This window comes from Macrotis lagotis, chromosome 2 (assembly GCF_037893015.1).
Source record: "Macrotis lagotis isolate mMagLag1 chromosome 2, bilby.v1.9.chrom.fasta, whole genome shotgun sequence".
NCBI classification, from domain to species: domain Eukaryota; kingdom Metazoa; phylum Chordata; class Mammalia; order Peramelemorphia; family Peramelidae; genus Macrotis; species Macrotis lagotis.
In genome coordinates this window covers 335,923,732-335,948,317 of record NC_133659.1, presented here as the reverse complement: position 1 = coordinate 335,948,317, position 24,586 = coordinate 335,923,732, and the positions used below count along the sequence as shown (strand labels likewise).

At 47.9% G+C, this 24,586-nt stretch overlaps 1 protein-coding gene across 2 annotated transcripts in view; it reads right to left on the bottom strand.

Moving 5' to 3' along the window:
- The window catches only part of PARVB (parvin beta), a 91,649-nt gene that overhangs the window by 26,472 nt on the left and 40,591 nt on the right, over positions 1-24,586 (bottom strand). For both annotated transcript variants that reach the window (XM_074227138.1, XM_074227139.1), the window contains exons 2-4: positions 14,205-14,294; positions 12,209-12,279; positions 4,863-4,965 (exon numbers count right to left, since the gene is read on the bottom strand). In XM_074227138.1, coding sequence (XP_074083239.1) covers positions 4,863-4,965; positions 12,209-12,279; positions 14,205-14,250 — 220 coding nt within the window. In that variant the 5' untranslated portion in view covers positions 14,251-14,294. The remainder of the gene's footprint in view (positions 1-4,862; positions 4,966-12,208; positions 12,280-14,204; positions 14,295-24,586) is intronic.

Below are 24,586 nucleotides of genomic sequence, written 5' to 3'. Positions count from 1 at the left end.
GAGCAGGCAAGGAGGAGAGGCCTCTGGCAGAATTACCTGGGGAGCTGGCGCACCTGGGACTCCATGGATCCTAAGCCTGTGTCCAGGGGGAGGGGGCACCAGTGGCTCATCTGTCCTTCTGTGCCTTCCCCCACCCACTCAGCTTGGGAAACAGAGAGAAGAAAAGCTATTTGGAAAATAGTTTTCAAAAATAATTAAAAAATAGTGACTTCTTGATTAGTCACACATGGGTTATCAATGACCAATTAAAAACAAAATCTATATTTGGGTTCTTTGTTACTCAATAGACTTTGGGGACACCACCCAGAAAGGGGGAGTCAATCACAAGCTTGGAAAGTTAACCTTCTTGGGGGTGGGAGGTAGGGGAGAAAGGAGAGGAGGAAATGGAAGATAGATGAAAGGTTTCAAAGATGAACAAAAACACCTTTTCTTTTTGCCTCACACCTGAGATTACTTTGTGGCAGGGAGTTCTGGGTAGGAACATTCAGTAGGGGGAGGGGGGCAGCTAGGTGGTGCAGTGAATAGAGCACTGACCCTGGAGTCAGGAGTAACTAAGTTCAAATTCGGTCTCAGACACTTAATAATTGCCTAGCTGTGTGACCTTAGGCAAGTCACTTAGCCCCACTGCCTTGCCAAAATAAAAAGAACATGTGGTCTGCCAGTGAAGCCACGGGACCTTAGACCCAGACCGGGAAGGGACCTCAGAGGTCCCTGGAGGCTTCCCATGTCTTCACCCACTCAAAGATGCCCCCTCCAGTCTCCCCTCTCCCAGGAAGTCCATCAGGCTGGCCTTCCAGTATGGTGACTGGTCTTACCTGCCTTGACCTCCCATCACTTCTATTGCCCATCACATACACACCAGATCCTGACCACAAACCACCTTGGATGACTAGCTGCCTTTAGTGGGTCTACTCCTCAGAGGTAGTGAGCCTCCTTAGGGAAAGGGCTGGCATAAAATGAAATGTATGAAGTTTAATTAGTATTAGTCAGTCAGCCAGCCAGCAAGACTTTATCAAGGCTACTATCTGCATTAAGCTCTGGGAATAACCAGAAAAAAAAACAGTCTCTGCTCTCAAAGAGCTCACAACTCCCAGTGGGCAACAACAAGCCCAAATCTCATCCTAAATAAGCTAACATACAGAGTAAATTGGAGATAACCCACAGAGAAAAGGAGCTAGGATTAAGGTGGGGTGGCCAAAGCTTCCTGTCGAAGATGGGACTTTATCTGAGACCTGATGGAAGTCAGGGAAGCCAGGTGTGCAGATGAGGAGAGAATTCCAGGAGGGACAGGAGTGAATGGGCCAATAGGAAATGGAGAGGTTTGGGGGAATAACCAGGAGGCCAGGGTCACTGGATCCAAGAATTTTTGTCCCAGTTGGTGGGGTGAGAAATCAAAAGAGTGGAAGGGCTCTTAGAAGGGCTCTGAACACCTCTCCCAGAGGCAATTGGAAGCCATGGAGTTTACTGAAGAAGGGGGCATAATTAGACTTCATTGTAGGAAAATTATACTAGTGGGAGAGATGTCACCCAGGCAGACCCATAACAGACAACAGCCCAGAAGGCAGGGGAAGAGGGTCTGCACCAGGGTGGGGGCATCCTGGAGAGATCTTGCAGAGGGGAAGTCAATAGGCCTTGGCACCATATTGGACATGAGAAGTGAGAGAGTTCAGAGTCCAGGATGACTCTTAGGTTGGGAGTCTAAGGGACCAGGAGGATGATAGAGCCCTCAATAGTAATAGGGATGGAAGAATCTGGAGGTAAAAATAATGAGTTCTATTTTGGACATGTTGAGGTGAAGACATCTCTGTGATATCCAACCCAACGGAGTTGGAGATTCAGGACTGGAGGTCAAGAGAGGTTAAGCCTGGCTGAGTGGATTTGAGAGCTGATGAGATCACCAGAGGAGAAGAGAAGAGGACCAAGGACCGAGCCTTGAGGGATACCTACATTTGGCATCAGCAGGTTGACCTGGATTCAGATTCAAGGAGTGGGGACAGCTAGGTGGTGCAGTGGACAGAATACCAGTCCTAGAATCAGGAGGACCTGAGTTCACATCTGATCTCAAATACTTAATAATTGCCTATGTGTATGACCTTGGGCAAGTCACTTAAACCCCCATTGCCTTGTGGGGGAAAAAAAGATCCAGGGGATGACTGGTTCAGACCAGAAGAGAAGGTGGAAAAGAACAAGGTCACAGAAACCTGGAGAGAGAAGAGAAGACAGTGTCTAAGGGTCAAGGGGCCAGGATGAAGAAGAAAGTTCATTTGAAAGCCAGAGGCAGAAGGATGGAAGTGAGAGGCAGCAGATTGGCCCCTAGCCCTCACCCTGCCACTACCAGCTTTGACTCCTGGGGCAAGTCAAGAAGACCCCAATGGCAGTCCTCTCATCCAGAGAATGTGGGACCCATGGGGCGATCTGCTGCCCACCCTGGACTACCATGAAGATGACATGAGCCACCAGATGGGAACATGTTTGGGATGCTGGGAAGTGTGACACAAAATGGGGGGTGGGGTGCTAGGAACCCTAAGAGGATGCAGGTGATTTAGCAGTGGGCACATCCAGTTTAGGAGTCAGGCCTGAAGGGGATAGCCATGATTTCAGAGCTCACTCGCCTGGGATGGAAAATGAGAAAGAGGCCCAAGTGTCCCCAAAGCACCTCTTCTCTCATTGCAATCTCATCAAGAGAGACTAAAGTGTGGAACAGGGATTAGGGATGCAAAAATGAAAAGAGCAAAGTAATGAATAAATGAGGAAAAATCATTTGTTCAGAACTCTGCATGTGCCAAGCTCTGAGGGAATCTCTGGATACCCAAATGCAAAGGCAGAAATCCCTGCCTTCCAAGGGCTTCCATTCTAACTGGCAAGGTCAACAGAGAGAGTAGAGAATCAGCCTGGTATCAATAAGCTACCTGCTCTTGGGGAGTTCTCATTTAATGTGGAAGGGGAGAAAATCTACCAATAGCCACAATCCCAGTTGAGAGACCAAAGAAGAAGACCTGCTGGGAGTGGAGGAGGTGGTACCTGAACTAGGTTCTGAAAGAATTCAAGGCAGAGATGGGGGGACGGGGAAGGGAACCTTCCCAAGGCACAAGGGACATTTAAAGACAAGAAAATGAGAAAGGGCAAAATGACATTGAAATGTGGAGTAGAAGAAGATGAGGCTAGTAGAGAAGAGCTTGAGTGTGATCAAGTCTCCCTTCCTTTTGTCACTCCCTCTCTCCTTCCTTCTCTCTATCTCCTTTCCTTCCTTCTTTCCCTCCCTTTTTCCCTCTCTCCTTTTCTTCTTTATTTCCTTCCCTTCCTTTTTCCCCTTCCCTTTTTTCCTTCCTTCCTCCCACATTTCCCTCTTTTCCTTCCTCCTTTCCTTTCCCTTCCTTTTTCCTCCCTCCCTTCCTTCCTCCCTCCTTCCTTTCTTTCTTTCCTTCCTTCCTTCCCTCCCTTCCCAATCTCCTTTCCCTTTGTCCTTCCTCCCCTGAAGGCAGTTAAGTGATGCAGTAAATAGAGTACAGCCCTGAAGTCAGGAGGACCTGAATTCAAATGTGACCTCAGACACTTAATAATTACTTAGCTGTAACCAGATTAATCTTGATGGACTCCCTCATTCCATCAGTGCAACAATAAGGGACAATTTGGGGCTGTCTGCAATGGAGAATACCATCTGTAGCCAGAGAAAGAACCGTGGAGTTTGAACAAAGACCAAGGACTATGACCTTTAATTTTTAAAAATTAATGTTATCTTCTTATGTAATTTTGCTATCTCATACTTTATTTTTCTTCTTTAAGGATATGATTTCTCTCTTATCACACTCAACTAAGATCAATGGAAACATTGTGAAGACTGACAAATTGCCTTCTGTGGGGGGGGGGGAAGATTAGGGGAAAAATTATAAAACTCAAAATAAATAAAATCTTTCTTTTAAAAAAAATTACCTAGCTTATGTGACCTTGGACAAGTGCTTAACTCCACTGCCTTGAGGGCAGCTAGGTGGCACAACAGATAGGGGAGTTCATTTTATCCTTGGAGTCAAGAGGTTAGGAGTCCAAGTCAACCTCAGACCCTTGATACTTCCTAGCTGTGTGTGCTTGGGCAAGTCACTTCACCCTGATTGTCTCACATCCAGGGCCATTTCCAGTTGTCCTGATTCCTATCTGGTCATTGGGTCCAGATAACTCCAGAGGAGAAAGTGAGGCACAACACCCCCCCACACTTGAACCCAATCATGTGATTGTCATGGCATCACTTCCCTGATGTCTGATTTTCTTTGAGAGGGAAGGACAAAACCATCATCATTATCATCAACCTGCTCTCCTTCCCTTCCTTTCTTCCTCTCCCTCTTCTTCTGTCTAAGGTAAATGACTATTATGTTACTGTCCTCATGGTCTATGTATTATTATATCTCTTATTAGCATAATTTGTGGAAATGATGCCATAATATTTTTTTTCATCTGAAAAATGAGGGAAAAAACAATCTCTCTTCAGGTGAGGATTTTATGTATTCCCTTTGGAGATACTTGAAGGCAGAAGGACCTGAGAGGAGGAAAGTCTAGGGTTTATCCACTGCTTTGCTGCTCTCTCCCCATGGACTGTTTCTAAGGACAGAACTAAAGGCTAAGCATATGATCCAAGACACGCACACTGACAAATGTGTATGACAGACAAGCATCCTTCCAAGGAGAGAAACCGAGTCAGAGAGGGTTTCCTGGGTCACTTCCCCTTCCTGGGCCTCAGTTTCCTCTTCTGTAAAATGTATGAGGCCCCTCCTAGCTTCACCTGCCCCACACTTGGATGGAGGCTGGACTCCACTCTCCCACAAAGCCCATGAAGGCAGCCCTCACCCGACTTTTCTGGCCACCTCACTCACCCAAAAGCTTTTGCAGCACCTGGCCATCATACAGGTCCTCCTCCAGCTGCTTGACGATGATTCTCTCCTCTACCAACACATCATTAATCCAGTCAATTAAAACCTAAAAAATAAAATCAGAACTTAATGCCTCACCAAGGTGGGACCTAGGTCAAAAACAGGTGTTCACTGGGTTAAAGATGAAGAAGCCTTCAAGACCAGACAGTCCCTCCCTCAGGCTGAAAAACCCTCCAAACCAAGAACAAAGAAGAGCCCATGACCTGGAGCTCCTCAGTAACTTGTCCCAGGGCATCCAGTGAGGGCTCTGGTGGTGGTTAGTCATCACTGCTAAAAGATCATCTGCTGCCATCAATGTCTAGGAGAGATTTATGGGCTGGGCTCCAAGGGGAGATATGGCAGAGTGTGGGGAAATGGGAGGAGGAGATCACATTCCTGCAGCAAAGAGCTCTCCCAAAAGGTTCATGTGGAGTCCCCACAATCCCAGAACATTCAACTCTGCCTCCCCACTGTTCTCTGGTAAGACTATGCCATGGACTGTCCTTACATGTATTCATCATCATCAGCAGCAACATCATCATCACCACTATCATCATCCCCCCCATCACTCCTACCACCATCACCAGCATCACCATCACCATCACCACCACCATCACCACCACCACCACCATCACCATCACCATCACCACCACCATCACCATCACCACCACAACCACAACCAGCACCAGCACCAGCACCAGCACCAGCACCATTCAGGCTAACATTGGTATAAGACGTACGATAAGTCTGTGAGATCATTCTCTTTCCCCCCAAGTCTTCTCCTCCTCCACATTTCCCCAGTTGGGGGGGGCACCCTCTTCCCAGTCACCCAGATTCATAACAGGAGTGTCCTCCTCCACTCCTTCCCCTTCCTTCCTCCTCACATCTTACCAGCTGCTAAGCCTTGCCACTTCTGGGTCCCACAGACCTCTCCATCAGTCTCTAATCCTCATTATCCCTCATTATCTCTCACTCAGCCTATTACATTAGCCTCTAATGGGGCTCCTTATTTCACATTGCTCCTCGCTCCCCCCTCCACTCTCTGCACAGCTGCCAAACTGTTCTCCTCAAGTGCTCATCTGACCCCCTCCCCAATAAACTCCAGTGCTCCCCTATTAACTCAGGAATCTAATACAAACTCATCTATTTGGCATTTTTCAAACCTTCACGACCTCTCCCAACTCTCTGGCCTCATTATAGGCTAGAGAAGATAGCCAGATGCCCTAGTTTCCAGGTGATTAGTTAATGAGATGGGATGAGAAAGGGTGGTTATCAGCAAGCTCAGAAAAGGAGAAGACAGAATCTAGGGCCTGGAATCAAGAAGGTTCCAGTTCTGCTTCAGATACTTACTAGTTGGCTAAGTTTGAATCAATCATTTCACTTCTCTGTGGCTCAACTGGATGACCTAGAAAGCTTCTTCCAGATCTGGATCTATGATCCTCAAAATTCTGGAAACTTGGAGCATGGAATTGGAAAGCCATGAAATGAGGGAAATTCAAGAAATTATGGGGCCCAGGAAATAGAATGTTGCACCTGAAGTCAGGAAGCCCTGAATTCAAATCCTACCTTAGACACTTACTGTGTGACCCTGGGCAAGTCACTTCACTGTTGTCTGCCTCAGTTTCCTCATCTATAAAATGGAGATCATTTATAGAAAGTATTTTATGTAAACTATGTAAATGTTAGCTCATTGTTATTCTCTTCATGATTATTCTTATAGGCCTAGGTGAAGAAGATAGCCAACAGCAGAGGAAAATCAAAGTTGTTAAAGAGAGGCCATCCCAGATTCATGTCAAGTCATCACTGAGCCACGGTGTGAGACCAAGTGGCTTTGCAATGCTAAGGTATGATGCCATTTGTGGAGTAAAAAGAGACCAGAAACTCACCACTTTACAGAGGAGCCTAGAGAGAAGTCATTTGTCCAGGTTAGCTGGGAGCATCAGAACCCAAATTCAAACTCCGATCCTCAGAGTCTCAAACTCCAGGATTGTCAAAACATTCCTTTGTGGCCAAAAGCTTTAAAAACAGGAGCAGGGCAGAAGTTTACGGCAGGGACTCCAGTCGCCCCAGTATTGGTGCGGCATTGTCAAGGCAACTGAAGGCTGGGACTTGAAATCCAATAATCAAGCAGATTTTTAGGGGTGAATTAATTAATGATTGACTAAATATAGCCCACAAATGAGGTTATAAATATCCAAATGATCCTTGGTAGAAAAAAAAGGTTCTGGGGCGGCTAGGTGGTGCAGTGGATAAGAGCACTGGCCCTGGAGTCAGGAGGACCCGAGTTCAAATTTGACCCTGGAGTCAGGAGGACCTGAGTTCAAATCTGACTCTGGAGTCAGGAGGACCTGAGTTCAAATCCGACCTCAGACACTTAATAATGACCTAGCTGTGTGGCCTTGGGCAAGCCACTTAACCCCATTGCCTTGCAAAAACCTAAAAAAAAAAAAACATTCCCCATCCCTACCTTATAGTCTGAGAGCTGGTACCTCTCTCTTCTAGGATGTGCTTTGTAAAATAAAAGGTACCTAATAATTGTCTTCAGGAACTGAATAAGAGCATCCCCAGTCTGATAATGGAGTCCATGAAAAAAAGAGCATCACAGTCTGGTAATGGAGTTCACAAAAAAAAGGGCAAATGGATACCCCCAATCTAGTAATGGAGTCCACAAAAAAAGGGTATCCGCAGTCTGGTAATGGAGTCCATGAAAAAAAAAGAGCAACTCCAGTTTATAATGGAGTCCATGGGGGCGGCTAGGTGGCGCAGTGGATAAAGCACTGCTCTTGGAGTCAGGAGTACCTGGGTTCAAATCCCGTCTCAGACACTTAATAATTACCTAACTGTGTGGCCTTGGGCAAGCCACCTAACCCCATTTGCCTTGCAAAAAAAAAAAAAAAAACAGATATAATGGAGTCCATGAAAAAAGAGCATCTCTAGGCTAGTAAAGAAGTCCATGAAAAAAGAGCATCCCCAGTCTATTATTAGAGGCCATGAGAAAAGAACATTGGCTTCTTATAAAAAACTGTTAGTCAAACAACAGTACTGGGGCTCATCATCATCCCCTTAAACATAAACAATGCCTGGTTAGGATGATCCTATGGAAGCTGAGCTCACCAAACTATGTGAACTCCAACCACTTCATGTGGGGCAGAGCCCTAACTTTCTGGGGAGGGGGGGTGCAGGATGGTGGAAGGAAACAGGAAGGATGGGGAGTCAGGAGGCCTGGGTTCAAGGGCCAGACTTATTACTTTTACCAAGTCATCAAACTTCTCAAGGGCTCAGTATACAATGGAAAGAGGGGAAGGGTAAACTAAATGACTTTTACTATCCCTTCCAGATCTGAAAGAAAAAAAAAAAATACCCTATGACTGGAGGATATTTTTAAGAAGCAGAGCTAGAGACACAGAAAAAAAAGACAGAGGGAGAAAGAATGTGTGACTTTGGAACTAAGATTCATTTTCACAAAATCAATCATAAAGAAAACTCTGTGAAACAAATCCTATATAGCTCCCAATGACATCATGAAATCAGCCTAGAATCAAGAGGGAAGCCCACGGCCAGATTGGCTCAAGGACAGAGTTGCTTGGCCTCCAGTGCCCCGGCCACACTCACACACACCTGCACATACCTCCATGTACATAGACATGCATGCACATACACCCACATAAGAGGCTGACGCCTCTGCCAAGCCCACCCCCACCCCCCAAAGGGCTCGCCTGGCACTCTGGGCTCTCAAGTTAATGAGGGAAGAGGAATGGGAAGGACCTGTGGGAAGCCAAGAACCGATGGGTCCCTCCCCTTCCCCCATCGCAGCAGCCTTGGATCACTGCCTATGCTTGGTAGGTGCTTAATAAATGGTTCAGACTGAACAAGAGCAGCTTCGAGCAAACATTCCTCCAAATCTGGGTATTCTGGTCAGGTTGGAACAATTTTATTTTTTCAGACAACTCAATGGAAATAGCCCTCATTATAGAGAAAGGGGGCCTCAGTTTCCCCCTGTATAAAATGAAAAGGCCAGACAGGATGGTCTCTAAAGACCCTTCCAGGGTCTACACCTGTGATCCTAAATCCCCTACCCTCCCCCAGCCTCAATTTTGCCCTCTGTAAAATGAAAAGGCCAGATGAGATAGTCTGTTGTAGTACTGTTGTACTCCAGGGTCTCTGATAGTAAATCCCTTACCCTCCTCCAGTCTGTTTCCTGCTCTGCAAGATGAAGGGTCTGCAGTCCCAGCTTGGGGTCTCATCCTTTCTTCCAATAACCCACTTCACATACTACTTTTTGAAAAGAGGACAGCAATGACTATTTCTAGATAACATATTCCTCCCCAGGCAGGCCTCTTATCCAGCTGAAGGATGAAGGAGAATGCCTTATGCCTCTATTTCTCACGTCCTTGGCAAAGTCTTCACACATTATACATTAAGTGGCTCCTGGGGCCAAGTGAACCAGAATAAAACATGATTTTTCCATTAGTCCTTTCTGAATTGCAATGGGGTTCCACAGTCGGCCTCCCCCCCAGAGCCAGCATAGTCATGTTTTAATCACCTCCAAATGCATGCAAAGTATCCTACCTTAAATCCACTACAGAAGGACGTGAGTCTATTACCATGACAGGGACACCCCAGCAAGCCTTCTGAAATGGTGGGAGGGATTGCACCCCAGGTGCCCCCTGAACAAGAGCCCCTGGTTCCTTCTAGGGGTCGACTCTGTTCAGTGCCTTATTTTATCCAAAAGAGAGGAACTGAGAAATTATAGGGAAGAAGACCTTCCATCATGGAGCTGATTGCAACTCTTCTCATCAATGTGTTTATGAGGCATATTTCCTATTGATTTTTTCCATTATAAAAAGTGAGAGCCATCCTGCCCCTCAAGAACCACAGAAATGGTCAATCTTTTTGTTCATTTTAACCAGGTACCCTCCATGGAATAGGTGATGATAAGAGGTGAAAGCATCATCAGGAGGTGATGTCAACAAAGGACCTGAAGACAAGCTTGAATGGATACCGATCTCCATTTCCAAAACAAGGGGTGCCCTCCCTTTGTTGCAAGAAGCAGGAAGATGACCCACCCTGGGGTAGAGGATACAGGGGTCCAGGAGACCTGATGGGGAGGGAGAAGGAAAGGCTCATAGGCTGGGCACAAATAATCCACATGAACCCTTGGAGTGGAGAAGCCTCTAAATTTCTGCATCTCATGATACACACACATGCAGAGAGAGAGAGATTTAATATAAATATATAATTACATTTGATATATGTGTGTGTATTTTAAGCCCAAGATCATTGTATAAAGATATTTATTAGATGGACAAGGGTCTGGGATCTCTGAGCAGCTCATTCATTATCCCATGTCATGGAGATAATGATTAGTCAGGTCCAGAAACCACTTGGAGGCGATTCAAGTCATTAATCCGACCCTCCATCAAAATGAGACCAACAACACACAGGGCCAAAGAATGGCTGAAAAACAACCAAGAACACCTATTTAGCACCTACTGTGTAGGGGACAAGTGTCTTCAGGAATCTGACATTCTTTGAATGAATGAATGACCTAATTCCACCCCCCACAGGTCAGAGCAGGGCTCCATCATGGTCCTGTAGAAGGCTGGAATCCAGAGCTCCTTCTATAATCAATCATTCAATCAGTGAGCTTTTATTAATCACCTACTATGGTCACACCTGGAGTTAGAAAGGCAAGGAGGAAGTGAGCTGTGTTTCCCTGGGAAGCTGACATTCCACCCAGGGACCCCAGTGAAGGGCTCTGGGACCTGAACCAGCACTTGGATAGCCTCCCTCTCTCTGGGTCTGTTGGATTCGGGGTTCAGCCTCTTGCAGGGGGGATGATTACATTAAGGAAGGCTTTTCCTCTACCAGAACAGACCACCTCCCCTCTCCTCCACAGAACAAGAGACCACCTCCCCTCTCTTCCAGCAGAATAGATCACCACTTCCCCTCTCCCTCTCAGTCACCCATCTTCAAGATATGCTGAGACAGAAAACTGGAAAGAAAGAAGGGGCTGTTGGAATGGGGGCTGGCTCACACATGGAAAGGAATGTTCCTTGCCCCAAGAGACGAGGCTTGAGAAGAAGACAGAGAAAACTGGAAAGCTCTGTAAGAACTGATGCAGAGGGAAAGGAGGAAACCAGCAGAAGACCCACCAGGGCCACCATCGTGTAAAAGGAAACAGCCCCAAGGGACGGCAGATGAACCCCAAAGACCCCTCGTGGTCTTAGGGATCAGAGGTAACCTGCCTTGTGGTCCCTAGATCAGTGAACAGTGCACCAGACCTGAGTTCAAACCTAGCTCTATGACCTTTGCCAAGTCACTTAACTTCTCTTTGCTTCAATCGATGCTCACATGAGGGGACAGTCACAGGCCCCACTACGAGGGCAAGTTTCCTACATGAAAATGTAGGAAGTGCATGGACAGAAAGGGCTGTGTTTGTTGCTGCCGAGGCCCCATACACCTCTACCCCCCCCCCCCCCAGTAATGGCACTGTGCAGGAGGATAAATAAAGAGCTGATAATCATTGGACATGACGAGGCTGTCGAAGCTGGGAGCCAGATCGGTCTCTTAAATGCTTCACAAAGTAGCCCAGATGCTTGACAAATAAAAATAAACAACACACAACATGCTTCCCACTCTCATCTTCTTAAAGGTCATTGCTACTGAAAGCAGGATGGGGGGGTGGGGACAGAGAACATTGGAAGGCGAGGTCCAAGGTCTGGGTTCAAATCCACAGACCGCCTTGTCTGGGCTGGTCAGCCTTCTCCCTGCTCACACATTCTCTCCTGTTATTCTCACTTTTCAGAAGCCTCCCACCCCACCCCCAGGAAGCTCTTTCAGGGGTTCTGAGGAGCTCCTGTGTTTCCACCTCTTGTACCCCCAACACTGAGCCCAGAGTCTGCCTGAAGGATCATAGATTGGAAGATGGAAGGTGAGGAGGCTAGATAGAGCAGTGGACAGAGCACCAGCTCTTGAGCACCAGTCCTGGAGTCAGGAGGACTTAAGTTCAAATCCAGCCTCAGACACTTAATAACTGCCTACCTATGTGACCTTCGGCAAGTCACTTAATCCCATTGCCAAGCAAAAACCAAAAAAAAAAAGATGGAAGGTCCAGGTCATTACCGAGGAAGAGGGAAACTGAGGCTAGGAGTTTAGGCCAGTCAGATAAGAAAGGGCCAAATGAAATCTTAGTGAGTGGCTGGGGGGGACATCATGGGTAATCATTGCCTGGGGCCCTCCTGCTCTCCATGCTGCCCAGAGCCCCACAGATCCCACAGAAGTGGTCCCAATAACACAACCCCCCCTACCTTGTTCAGTTCTCTGAACTTGGGGTCCTCCCTGGAGGTGGGATCAATCATCGTCCGCTCCTCATTCTCCTCTGTTGAGTTACAAAAGGGAAACAGTCAGAGCCAGACCCCTTCCCCCTCCTCTCCCTGACCCCTAATAAATGGACAGGAAACTGAGAAGGCAGTGGAGACCAGGAGACCTGGCCCCAGGGGAGAGAAGAGTAGACCATCCAGAAAGTGCCCCTTTATAAGACCCATCTGAGAGACAGACAGACAGAAAGAAAGACAGACAGAGATGGGGAGGAGGAAGAGAGGAGGGAAAGGAGGAAGGAAGATAGACAGATGAGACCAAGAGAGATGGAGAGCGAGAGGAGAGAGAAGAGGAAAAGGAAGATAGATGGATGAGACAATGAGAGATGGAGAGAGAGAGAGAGACAAACAAACAGATAGAGATGGGGAGGAAAGAGAGAGAGGAGGGAAAGGAGGAAGGAAGATAGACAAGACAAAGAGAGATAGAGATGGGGGAGAGAGAGTTAAGAAAGGGAGGAGGGAGAAAGAGAGAAGAGAGAGAATATGGCCAGATGTTAATTTTATTTATTAGATATTACTTTCAAAAATAAATAAATAAGACTAAATGCTTGACTCTGAGTAAGGAAGCCTGAGTTTACATTACATTTAACTTCTCACCAGCTGGGTAACCTTGGATAAGTCCCTTATTAACCACTCACAGACTCAGTTTCCTCATCCACAAAATGGGAACAATTTGGCTTCTACCTTCTGTTTTAGCCCCAAAAGCTTAGGAAATAAAGCTCCTGTTAAAGGCTTTGACTTCTGTGAGCCTCTGGTGGAGGGGGCTCTGCAGAGTAATTTGGGGTTCCAGGCCTTTGAAGCCAGCACCCGCAGAGGGACAGAGACAAAGGTCAGAACAAGGTCTTATGGACAGGCCCAAAGTCAACCGCTAATTCCAGGAGACAGCAGAGCCATGATCAGGCTCATTTCCCTCCACACAGCTGTGACTGGATTTGGGATCATCATGAGAAAATTGGGACTTCCTCCGAGGACAGTGTTTGGAAAAACATAGGACAGCCCATGAGCTGATCACTCTCTGGTTCAAAAAGTCACAAAAAAATCTTTTTTTGGGGGGGGGGCATTAGAGTTGCCATCCCAAGAAGGTTGGGGTGCTTGGAGTCAGGAAGACCTAAGCACTAATTCTGTCTCAGACACTGACTGACAAGTCACAGACCCTGAGCCTCAGTTTTCATTTCTGCAAATGGGGTTAAAAACTTCACTTGGGGGTGGGGGGTTGGTGGGGAAATGCTCTATAAACCTGAAGACCCAATGTTTGTCCTGAGGACAATTGGTCACCATTTTATTCCCTGGTTGCCACAGGAGATATCCAGGTCCACAAGGGAGCCTGGGAGCCGTCCCATGGCCAAGGGAGGTCTCTGGCCAAACATCACTGGAAAAGAAAGGAGAAAATCCAAGGTCTAAGAGAGATGTCCAAACCCCTCTCCCCAAGCCTTCTGTTCTTAGAACAAGAGAGGAAGAGTTAGAACTGCAGCACTGGTCACTGCCCTCTCTGGGCCTCAGTTTCCTCATCTATAGAATAAGAAGGAGATGAACCAGCTAGCCCTTGGCTGTGCATTGTATCTCAGAATCACTGACTGAGAATTAGAAGGAACCCCAGATGTCATATGGCCTCTTTGAGGAAACTGAAGCTCAAGGTCACACTGGAAGTGTCTGAAACAGGATTTGAACCAGATCTTCCTAACCTCAAAAAGGTCCTTTCATCACTCCTCCCCTTGGATCTCCACTGGCATCCTAAGTCCTCTTTATCTGTGTCTTCTCCCACGAAAGATAAGCTCCCTATGGGCAGGGTCTGTCTTACTTGTCTGATGCCACTCTACAGCAATGCTTCCTCTGGTCCCAGTTTCAGCCTATGCCCCCCACCATCTCCCCTCCCCAAGCACAGAAGCGTTCCTGGCCCATAGAAGGGAAGCTGAAGCAGAGACTGTACCAAGGAGGGTGTCCTCGGGGTGGATGTCCACTGTGGCGGGAGTCATGGGAGAGTTGATGGCATTCTTGCCCTCCTCCTGAAGGTCACTCACTGTCAAGAGAGAAAGACAAGGAAGGAAGCCGTCAGCCAAAGGCAACATGGTGGCCGTGAGCCCAAAGCCACTCCTAGACCTGGTGGAGGGAACGAAACGTGACAATGAAAACCCAAAACAAGGCAGGTCTCGGTGGTGGTGACAGGACCTCTGGAGCTGGCCATGTGAGCTTCGGCGGCAAAGTCACAGCTCCCAGCATCCAAAGGAGGAATGGGGTGGCACTCGAAAAGAAATAACATCTACTCACAATAATTTACAGAGAGCGGCAGATGTGGCATGGGGTGGGGAGCAGCCTGAGCCAAGAAAAGCTGGATTCAAATCCTGCCTTTGTGAGCCACCCCCCCCCCCGGCAGCCCTCCAGGAGGGGAACTGAGGCAGGGGAGGAGGAGGGAGGGAGATCCTCACTGGCAGTTCTCTACACCAATGAGAGGATGGGTCTGACCAAGTCACCAAGAACTACAACCATACAGCCCACTAGCCAATCCTCTCTGGGAGGATCCTCCTCTGAGGACGAATGACCAGAGGCAGCTTAGGAGAACCTTTCCAGGAGGGGCTGGGTTTTGTTCTCCCTTCTTCAGGGTTCACAGATGCTGGAAGGCCCCAGGCCGGGTCAAGAATGCAGATGGACATGGGAGAGGCACGAGAGGAAGGACCGTGGGAAGGAGGAGGAAGCGGGGAGGAGGAGGAGGAGAGACAGGATGAAGGGGAGATGGGAGAGAGAGACAGAGAGAAAGGGAGAAAGGGTTGGGGGAAAGATGCACACCCACACCTCCCTGCTACCACACCTTCCTAGGGTAGAATGTAGGGTCTATGGCCGGGTCTGTTTTCTGCTTTAGCTCCATATCCCTCAAACTTACCAGGATGCTTTACATACAGTAGGTGCTTCATAAATGTTTGATAGATTGGGAAGCTCCCTTGGAGACCCAGCTTGAGTGCCATTGCCTACCCAAGGTTTGCCCTGCTTCCCCCTCCCTCAAAAATTTTTTCTATCTACACACCTGTATCGTCACTGTAGCCTGTCAGACCCTTGTCTTTGTATCTCCAGGAACTAGCAAAGTGTCCAATATTCAGTAGTTATTTAATATATGCTTATTAAATTGAATTTATTGCCTCATTTAAATTTCTAATTCAAAGTAGGGCAAAGCATCTTTTAAAAAAAAGAGAGAGTGAGAGTGGGCCACAGGTTGGAGGAGAGCCCAGGACCAAAGAAAGACCCTCAGAGGCGGGCTGAGGTCATTTCCTGCCAGAGAGGGGGAGCACACAACAAAGATGATACCAAGTCTGAGATTTCACCTCTCTAAAGAGAAGAGTTCTAGGAAGAAAAACTAGACCAGTCTCTGACTCAGTTTCCCTTTCTATAAAATGAGAATCCTATCAACATCCCCCTCCCAAGGTTGCTGTGAGAAACAGTGAGACAACACTCAGAAAGCACTTTCCCAACCTCCAAGTGCTATCTAAACATTAGCTCTTGATGAATGAAGAGGATGACATCAAATTCCTCTTCTATGCGCAGCCCCTGACCGTTCAAAGAGCCAGGCCTTGAGCAGAGGTCAGATGGTCTCTCTTCAGAGGATCGGCCTAGTTGGGGACAAGGACATTCTTTGGAACCTACTCTTCTTTCCCCAAGAGTTCATGGCCTGCCACTTAAATCTCAGGAATATTTTGGTTAAAGGCCTTGGTCCATTTGCCAAAGAACCTGAGGCCAGAACCAGGAAAGAGCCACATTCTTGGAGCCACGTCGAATGTTCCGCCAGCCTCAGGAACCTGGCAAACTTTCACAGACCCACGCTTAGTCCACACCAGGGGTTACACAAGTTCAAAGAAGGATTCTTGGCCCTTGTCTCTTGGGCTACATGATTAGTGGGGAAAACTCCCTTGGTTTGTTTTTCTCAGTTCAGGCCATTGTTCTCAGGAGGATGCCCATCTGTGGCTTATTTAAGCACAGTCACCATGACGGCCGATGCTACTCCTGCGGTATCAAACATTTTGCTTTGGCAGAGGCCTTCAAAGTCTCTGACACAAGGGATTTGTGGGCCTTAAAACACAAGTAGACATTGAGCCCCCATGAGCTCCAGGTCTTCTGAACCTCCACCATGACCCAGATGATGGAGAATTTAATGGCATTCAAAATAAGTGTATTTAGAAAAAGGGATCCCCAAAGAAGCCCCTCATTGAACTTGCCTGTCTACAAGCTATGGACAATGGTTCTGGCCTCGTACAAGCCCATTGGCCATTGTTGGAATGACATCCTCAACTCTATAAGAGCAGACTCTGGGCCATGAATAGCTTCTTGAAACTTAAAAAAAGGTGGAAGTGAATAGGTCTGGGTCTGGAGATCAGAATGCCCCATATGCCATCAGGACCACCCCCCTTATGTGCTCTCCTACCCAACTATGGTCTTTGGCATGTGTGTCTTCATCTAGCCATATCCACCTCAACTTGGATGACCAGAGGATAATCTGGTCCATACTGCAAGACTTCACCCACATAGCCTCCCTAGCTTTGATTCTACCTCATTAAATTCAGCCCATGGTCCCACCCTGGTGGGTTTGAATACTGATTCTGCCCTTTGGTGAATCACCACCCTGATTCATAGCATCTGCCCATCTCAGAAGCTCCTTGTCCCTCCAGGCCCCTGTCTCGAGAGAGAAGATCCAGGCTGAATACATGTCTCCAAGTGCAAAGTCAAGAATCAAGTCAAGAATCAATCAAATCAATCAGCCGTCTGCTCTGTGTGCTTGGGGATGTGGGTCCCTCACCCCAGAGGAGCTGGGGCTGGTGACCCCCAGCAGCCACTCCCCCCACCCCAGAATTTGAGGAAACCCAAGAAAAGGGATTGGGGTTGGACAGGGAGTTAATAATCACTGCTACAAACACAGTCAAGAATCAAGTCTCCAAGTTCAAGATCAAGAATCACTGAGGAACACTGGACCTGAGTCCAACAGCCCTGCCCTCTGGTCATCCCTTAAAATCTGAAGGGAAGGGGTCACAAGGGGAGGGGGGAGGGGCTCAAGAAAGGCATGAGGGAGGGGCAGCTAGGTGGTGCAGTGAACAGAGCCCCGGCCCTGGAGTCAGGAGGACCCGGCCTCAGACACTTAATATTCACCTGGCTGTGTGACCTTGGGCAAGCCACTTAACCCCATATGCCTTGAAAAATCTAAAAAAAAAAAAAAAGATTTTAGGGCGGCTAGGTGGCATAGTGGATAAAGCACCGGCCCTGGAGTCAGGAGTACCTGGGTTCAAATCCAACCTCAGACACTTAATAATTACCTAGCCGTGTGACCTTGGGCAAGCCACTTAACCCCATATGCCTTGCAAAAAAACCTAAAAAAAGAAAGGCACGAGGGAGGAGGCAGCCCTGACAGGTACGAAGACCTCCAGTAGGTATCCAGGTATGAGGCAGAGCTTCAGAGCTGATATCTAGCCAGGCTAGGGCTTTTTTCAAAGGATAAAGTAGCAAAATGAAATGGAGAAGACCCAAAAGCAAAAACAAAACCCCATCCAAGACCTCCAGTAAATAATCCTTTTTCATAGTCATTCAACACACATTGTCCAAGCATCAGCCATGTGAGAGGAGAGAGAGGCCAGGGAGCCCAGCTCGCTGAGGGGTGGGTCAGAGACCTGAGGCAGCCCCCAACTCCAAATCCAGGCTTCTCCCCACTGAGCCTCCCCGCTTCTCTCACTCTCCCACATCCAGAGTCTACACTTTCCATAAATATCTCATCTGACCCTCACAAAATCCTGGGAGGTAGGAGGCAAGTGAATTGTCCAGGGTCACACCACCAGTGCCTGAAGCAGGATTTGAGCCCAGATCTTCCTGACCCTAGGTCCAGAGCTCTACCCACTTCACCACTTAGCTACCACTGTGCTTGAATACCTCCCAGATGCCTGGTAGCTCACTACCCCATGAAGCAGCCCTTTCCATCTTCAGACAGCTTCAATCCTTGGGAAATTCTTCTATTAAACTGAAATCTCCCTTCAGATGGAGCCCAGAATGTAGCCTCCAGGAGAGCAGAGGCCATTTCATTGTCCAGCACAATGACCCTCAAACCATCAGGTTTAGCTCAGCTTTTAAAGTCCTCTCTATTCTGATCCCAAACTTTCTTCTCACCTTTATGAAACATCACTCCCCCACCTGTACTCCTGGGATCCAATCAAACTGGCCTCTGCTCTGAGGCTCACATTCCACACCCCATCTCCTGCCTCCATGCCTTTGCTCTGGCTGTCCCTGATGTCTGGAATGCCCTCCCTCCTCATAGAAATCAGACTGCATTGGGGTGGCAAGGTGGCATAGTGGATAAAGCACCAGCCCTGGAGTCAGGAGTACCTGGGTTCAAATCCAGCCTCAGACACTTAATAATTACCTAGCCGTGTGGCCTTGGGCAAGCTACTTAACCCCATTTGCCTTGCAAAAAACTAAAAAAAAAAAAATCAGACTTCACCCTCTTTCCAGATGGGTGAAATTCCTTCAGGCCCATCCTGGTTATTTCTGTCCCCCCTACATCACCTGCCAAGACTTTCCCTTCCAGAGGTCACAGCTGTCCTCTCCTTGATGATGGCTGGCTATCTGGACCCTAGGATGGATTCCAGCCCTCTCAGAATGGGGGATATCTGGCACAGCTGGCAATGGCCCACTCTGCAAGGAGCCCCAGGCTTCGGGACTGCCCAGCTCAGGAGGAGCCAAATGGAGAAGAAGGCGCATCCCTAGGATGGTTCTGGGTTGACAAGAAGTCCATCAGCTGTGAGAAATGCCACAGGGCTGGGGCTGGGCAGGCAGCCCCGACATGGCCATAAAGTGTCAATCCTTCTGGCGAGTGCCTGCCAGAGTCGGCCAGCCGTCTGCTCTGTGTGCTTGGGGATACGGGACCCTCACCCCAGAGGAGCTGGGTCTGGTGACCCCCAGCAGCCACTTCCCCCAAGAATTGGAGAAGCCCAAGAAAAATGATTGGGGTTGGACAGAGAGTTAATAATCACTGATACAAACACAGATGCCTGGTTTTTTCCCCGTTGTCTCTGCAGCAAAGAGACAAATGTTAAAAACATAGAAAAAAAATGAGTGCGTAGGAGGGAGAAAAAGAGGAGAGTTTCCATGCTTCCATTAACCAAGGGCCAGGATCCCATCAAAGCGGTTCCAAGGCCATCCTCTTCTTTGGCCCCAGGGAGGTCAAAGACAGTGACATAGACCCATTTGTTCACTTTTTTTCAGATTGCAAGCCAACCAGGTCAGTTTTTCTCATTTATTTCCTCCACCAGCCTAAATGGGACAGTAAGTAAATCTCTAAAAAGTGAGCAATTTATTCTTAGAGGCAAAATGAAACTTGACAAAAAAAAACAAAACCTTTCCCTAAAGCTTCCTAAGGATAACAGAGATCATCCCCACAACAGCTCTATGGGACCCTATTGGGTAAATGGTGCAAGGACTCATCTCCCAAAGGAGGAAAACCACAGCTCAGAGGGTGAGGATTTGGTCAAGGTCCCAAAAGTAATGTAAACCTAGAGCCTGGTAAAGAAATGGTGGGGTCAGCCGCACCCAACATTCTGCCAAGACACGCCAGGCCTTTCACTGGTCACTGATGGGCCCATCTCCCTCCTCTTATCATTGGGGGAGGAGAGGTACCTGGATGGGGGGGGACACACCCAGCAGGTTTAGCTCTCTCTGCTTGGCTTTTAAAGTCTTCTCTATTCTGATCCCAAGCCTTCTTCTCACCTTCAGGAAACATCACTCTCCCACCTGGACTCCCGGGATCCAGTCAAACCGGCCTCTGCTCTGAGGCTCACATTCCACACTCCATCTCCTGCCTCCATGCCTTTGCTCTGGCTGTCCCTCCTCATAGAAACCAGAATCCCACCTGAGAGAACCCCTTTGTACAATCCAGACCGGCTGTGACCCCATCTCCCGCTTAATGCCTTTCCAACCACTCCCCCCCAGACTATTAGGGTCCTCTATCTCATTCTCCGATCCATCTTTATACTTATTCACATCGGATTTATTCAATAGAACCATAAATATTTATTGTCTTCCCCATTAGACTATGTGAGTGGAGATCATTCCATTCCCTAAGGTAGCTCAGTGCCTGCCACAGGATAAATTCTGAATAAACACTTGTTGAAAATTGCCTGAGAAGTGACTTGACCAAAAGCAAAGGCTGGGATTTCAACTACGGTCCTCTGTGTCCAAGGTGGTCCCCACTGCCTGGAACAGATCCTGCTGAGGTCCACACACACCTCTCCAAGGGCATGGACACTAGGGCCATGCAGATCCAGGACCCCCAAAGTGCAAGACGAGTCACAAGCCGATGGGGCCCTGGATCATCCTCCCCGCCATTGCCTCAGATCAAAATCTTGGTTATTTCTACACACACAAAGCCCATTTATCAACAAGAAGCACCCCCCACCCAAGGCTCCTCGGCTCGAGAGGTCAGAGAAACAAAGGTGATTTCATTTGAGCTGCTCTTCCTGGCCCCAGAGCTCCACCCTGGCCTTTGGACAAGCAGCCACTGCCATCCTTCTGAGGACCCATTAATCACCACATTAGGCCCGTCTCCATCATAAAAAAATTGGCAATTATTTTTAACCTGCTCAGAAGGCAGCACACCTCACCTGTCATTAATTACTTTCTCCGCAAAAGAGACTTCAGGAGAAATGACACGAGAGGCGGGAAGCGCCGAGTCCCCAGGGACAACCACAAAACCAACATGTGGCAGGAGCCCTGGGGCCGGCTGCTTCAACACTCCCCCTTTGTAGAAAGGAAGGCTCAGTGACTTGCAATCCAGCGCTCCAGACCAAGAATTTCAATTCCACAACTGGAAAAAGACTTATCATGGCATTCAGTCCAACAGAATTGTTTCAGTTGTGTCCGACTCTCTATTATTCCCATTTGTGGTTTTCTTGGGAGAGATACTCTGGCTCATTTTACAGATGAGGAAACTGAGCCAAACAGGTAAAATGACTTGCCCAGGATCACATAGCCAGTAAATGTCTGAGACTGGGTTTGAACTCGGGTCTTCCTGACCCAGGCTCAGCTCTCTATCCATTGCACCACCTAACTTTTTCTTTACAAACGGGACACTAAGGCCCAAGGAATTTAAATTGACGTGGCCAAGGTCACAAAGATAAACCACGAGTCTCATCTGGTTCAGAAAACCATCAGTTGTGAGCTGAGGGTGCCCTTCAAGGTGACAGCCTTCATTGCAAATAATAACACTGAAGTCCACAGAAGGAAAAGTCTAATCAGGATTTCATAGACTCAATCAATAATCATTTATTGGGGTGACTAGGTGGCACAGTGGATAGAGCACCGGCCCTGGAGTCAGGAGGACCTGAGTTCAAATCTGTCCTCAGACACTTAATAATGACCTAGCTGTGTGGCCTTGGACAAGTCAGTTAAACCCATTGCCTTGCAAAAACCTAAAAAAAGCCCACACATAATCATTTATTAATATGCTAGGGGTTGGGATACAGAACAAAAAAAATGGCCAATAGCCTAGAGAGGGAGAAGTCAAGATCCTCATTGTAGAGAAAGAAACTAAGGTCCAGAAACGGGGGAAAAAGCTTGCCCAAGGCCACACAGCATGCCAGCAGCTGAGAAGATGCCAGCTTCTCAGCCCTACGGACATCAGCAACCATCCAGCTCCACTTCCTCATATAACAGGAAATGACTTATCCAAGGTCACACAGCCAATCAGTAGCTCATAGAGTCAAACAACAAGCATCTCAGAAACTGGAGATTGTTACTTGGGATCTAGGAAAGTGGGGTGAGGTTTTTCTTAGATATTTTGTTAACCGAATTTCAATATAGTTGATTTTTTCTGCAGTCTTCTGTATTTACTTTATGCATTTAAAAACTGTTCTGGGGGCAGCTGGGCAGCACAGTGGACAGAGCACCAGCCCTGGAGTCAGGAGGACCTGATTTCAAACCCAGCCTCAGACACTTAAAAATTGCCTAGCTGTGTGACCTTGGGCAAGTCACTCAACCCCACTGCCTTAAATAAATTTTAAAAATTGGAAAAAAAAATCATTGTTCTGGGAAAGGGGTCCATGACACAGAAAAGGTTAAGAAGCCCCCTATAGAGGACCCACTATATGTCGCACAGGCTTGGAGACACTGAGACAGAAAAACAGCAAACAGATTTAGATTTGTAAAGAAGCTGGGGGGTCACCTCCAAGTCCCATCTCTTATTTTCTAGAAGCCCAGATGGATGAAGGACACACCACTATGCTCTCAATAATGAAGAGCAGAGATGTCAGCCCTGGGGGGGTTGGGAGAGGAGCCCCTGCCCAAGCTGTGTGAGGACCCTTGCCATCCGGCAATGGCAGAATCAATTGCTCATTTCCAGCCAAAGACACATTTTAACGAAGCCACAGAAAGGCAGAGGACGTCAGGAACCAATGTTAATAAAAACAGGAAAACCCATTCCAAAGTCAAGGGGGCCTGTTCCCACTCCAGGGAGGGGAGATCAATTTGAGACTGTCTAATGGCATCTACAGAAGTGCCACACTCCTCTAGCAGGGGAGAAAATCAAAAGATGAGACATTAAATGTTAAGAAACTGAATTGACTGGAGGGGAACCCTACTGCAGTGGAACCTACAAGTGGACCGAGATGACTTCAAGAGAACAAGGCTGGGACCACGGCACCTCCCGGAGGCTCTTCTCCACTGGTGCAAGGAGAAGCCAGGCTGGGGGGGGGGGGGGGGGGGGGCGATGACACCGAGGGTCTCAGGACCTCCCAGCCAAGTGTTATCTGTACTCTATGTATTTGCTTGCTTATTCCAGAGCACAGAGCCTCTTATCTAAAAATCATTCCAAGCCTTTTGTGGGGTAGGATCTTCTAATCCCAATTCATCCTTAGAGAAGCATGCTAGGACCAGGGCAGGGATGGAGGAGGGAGGGGGCCAAGGATGAGACTCTGCCTCGGATGCCGCACGCCTGGTCACTCCACCACCACTTCTTCAACTGTAAAATGAGAGCGTTGGGTTGGATGACCGGTGAGGTCCCTCCCCAAGGTCCTGAGAAACTACATGTGGAAAGAGAGCAAAGATAAAGGCCTGCTTCTTAAGGTAGCAGAGTTTCCTCATCTATAAAATACAAAGCAAGAAAATCTGTAAAACTCCACGGTCTTCAAGGGATTTTAAGGTGCTTCCAGGTCTCAGTCTAGGACTTCTTTGGGGTCTCCGTTTACTCCTCTGAACTCACCAGCTGAGCCTGCAATCCCAGGATCCTGTCACTTCAACACAAGCCTCGGTTTCCTTCTCTGTACAATGGACTAGGACCGTTGCAGGTCTAACTAATCAGAGGTAGGAGATCTCCCAGTTATCCCTCCCCACCTTTGGCTTCCTTTCATCAGAAGGATGTGGGGGGCCTGGATGGGTCCCCCAGCTCTGCCCACTGAACAGAGACATGACCTTGCTCTGGATCATACCGAAGTTCCCTAAGGGGTCTGGTCTTCTGGCCTCCCACCCCTCTGTTACTCTGGCAACCCAAGAAAGCTTTCCAACTGAAGACCCTGAGGGACTGCTAGCCATTGGTGGTCATGGCAGCATCCATCTCCCTTTCCCTGCCCCACTCGCCACCTCCCCAACATCAAAGAGGGGGCAGAAAGGACAGGAAGGGAAGGGACCCCTCCAAGTCCAACCTCTAGGCTTGGGCATGGCCAGGGTCCAAGAGAAGGGCAGATGGATCATATATCGAGTGAAAGCACCTTAGAGGGAATTATTCACCCGGGCCTTAACTTCCAAGTGACTTGTTTGCCTTTTCATATTAATCCTCTACTTTGTTTCTGTCCATTTTCAGAGAGAGAAAAAAGTTCTCTTTTTGGTACAGAGGCTTCATCTCCTGTCACTTCATCCCCAATAACTTGGTCAGAAGATCTGAGTTCAAATCCAACCTCGGACACCATCACTATGACCTTGGACAATTCACTAAAACTCCCCGGGCCTCATTTTCTCCTTCTATAAAATGAGGGGGCTAGGCTACACCACCTTTGAAGTCCCTTCCGGCTCTAGGCCAAGGGTCCTACCTAGAAGACCACTGGTAATCACTCTCTGGGTCTCAGTTTCCCTGTCTGAAAATGAGGGAGCTGGGCTTGATGGCTTCTGAGGATCCTTCCGGGTCTACATTTATGAGTCAGATCTTTTTTTTCCCTTACCCATCACTAAACAGTTCTTTTTTCCCCTCCCAAGTATTGCTTAGAGAGCAGAGGCTGGTTTTGCCTTTCTTTGTGCCCCCCATATTTAGTATGACGCTGGCATACAGTAGGTATCTAAAAAATGCTTCTTAAGCAGTTGATCAGT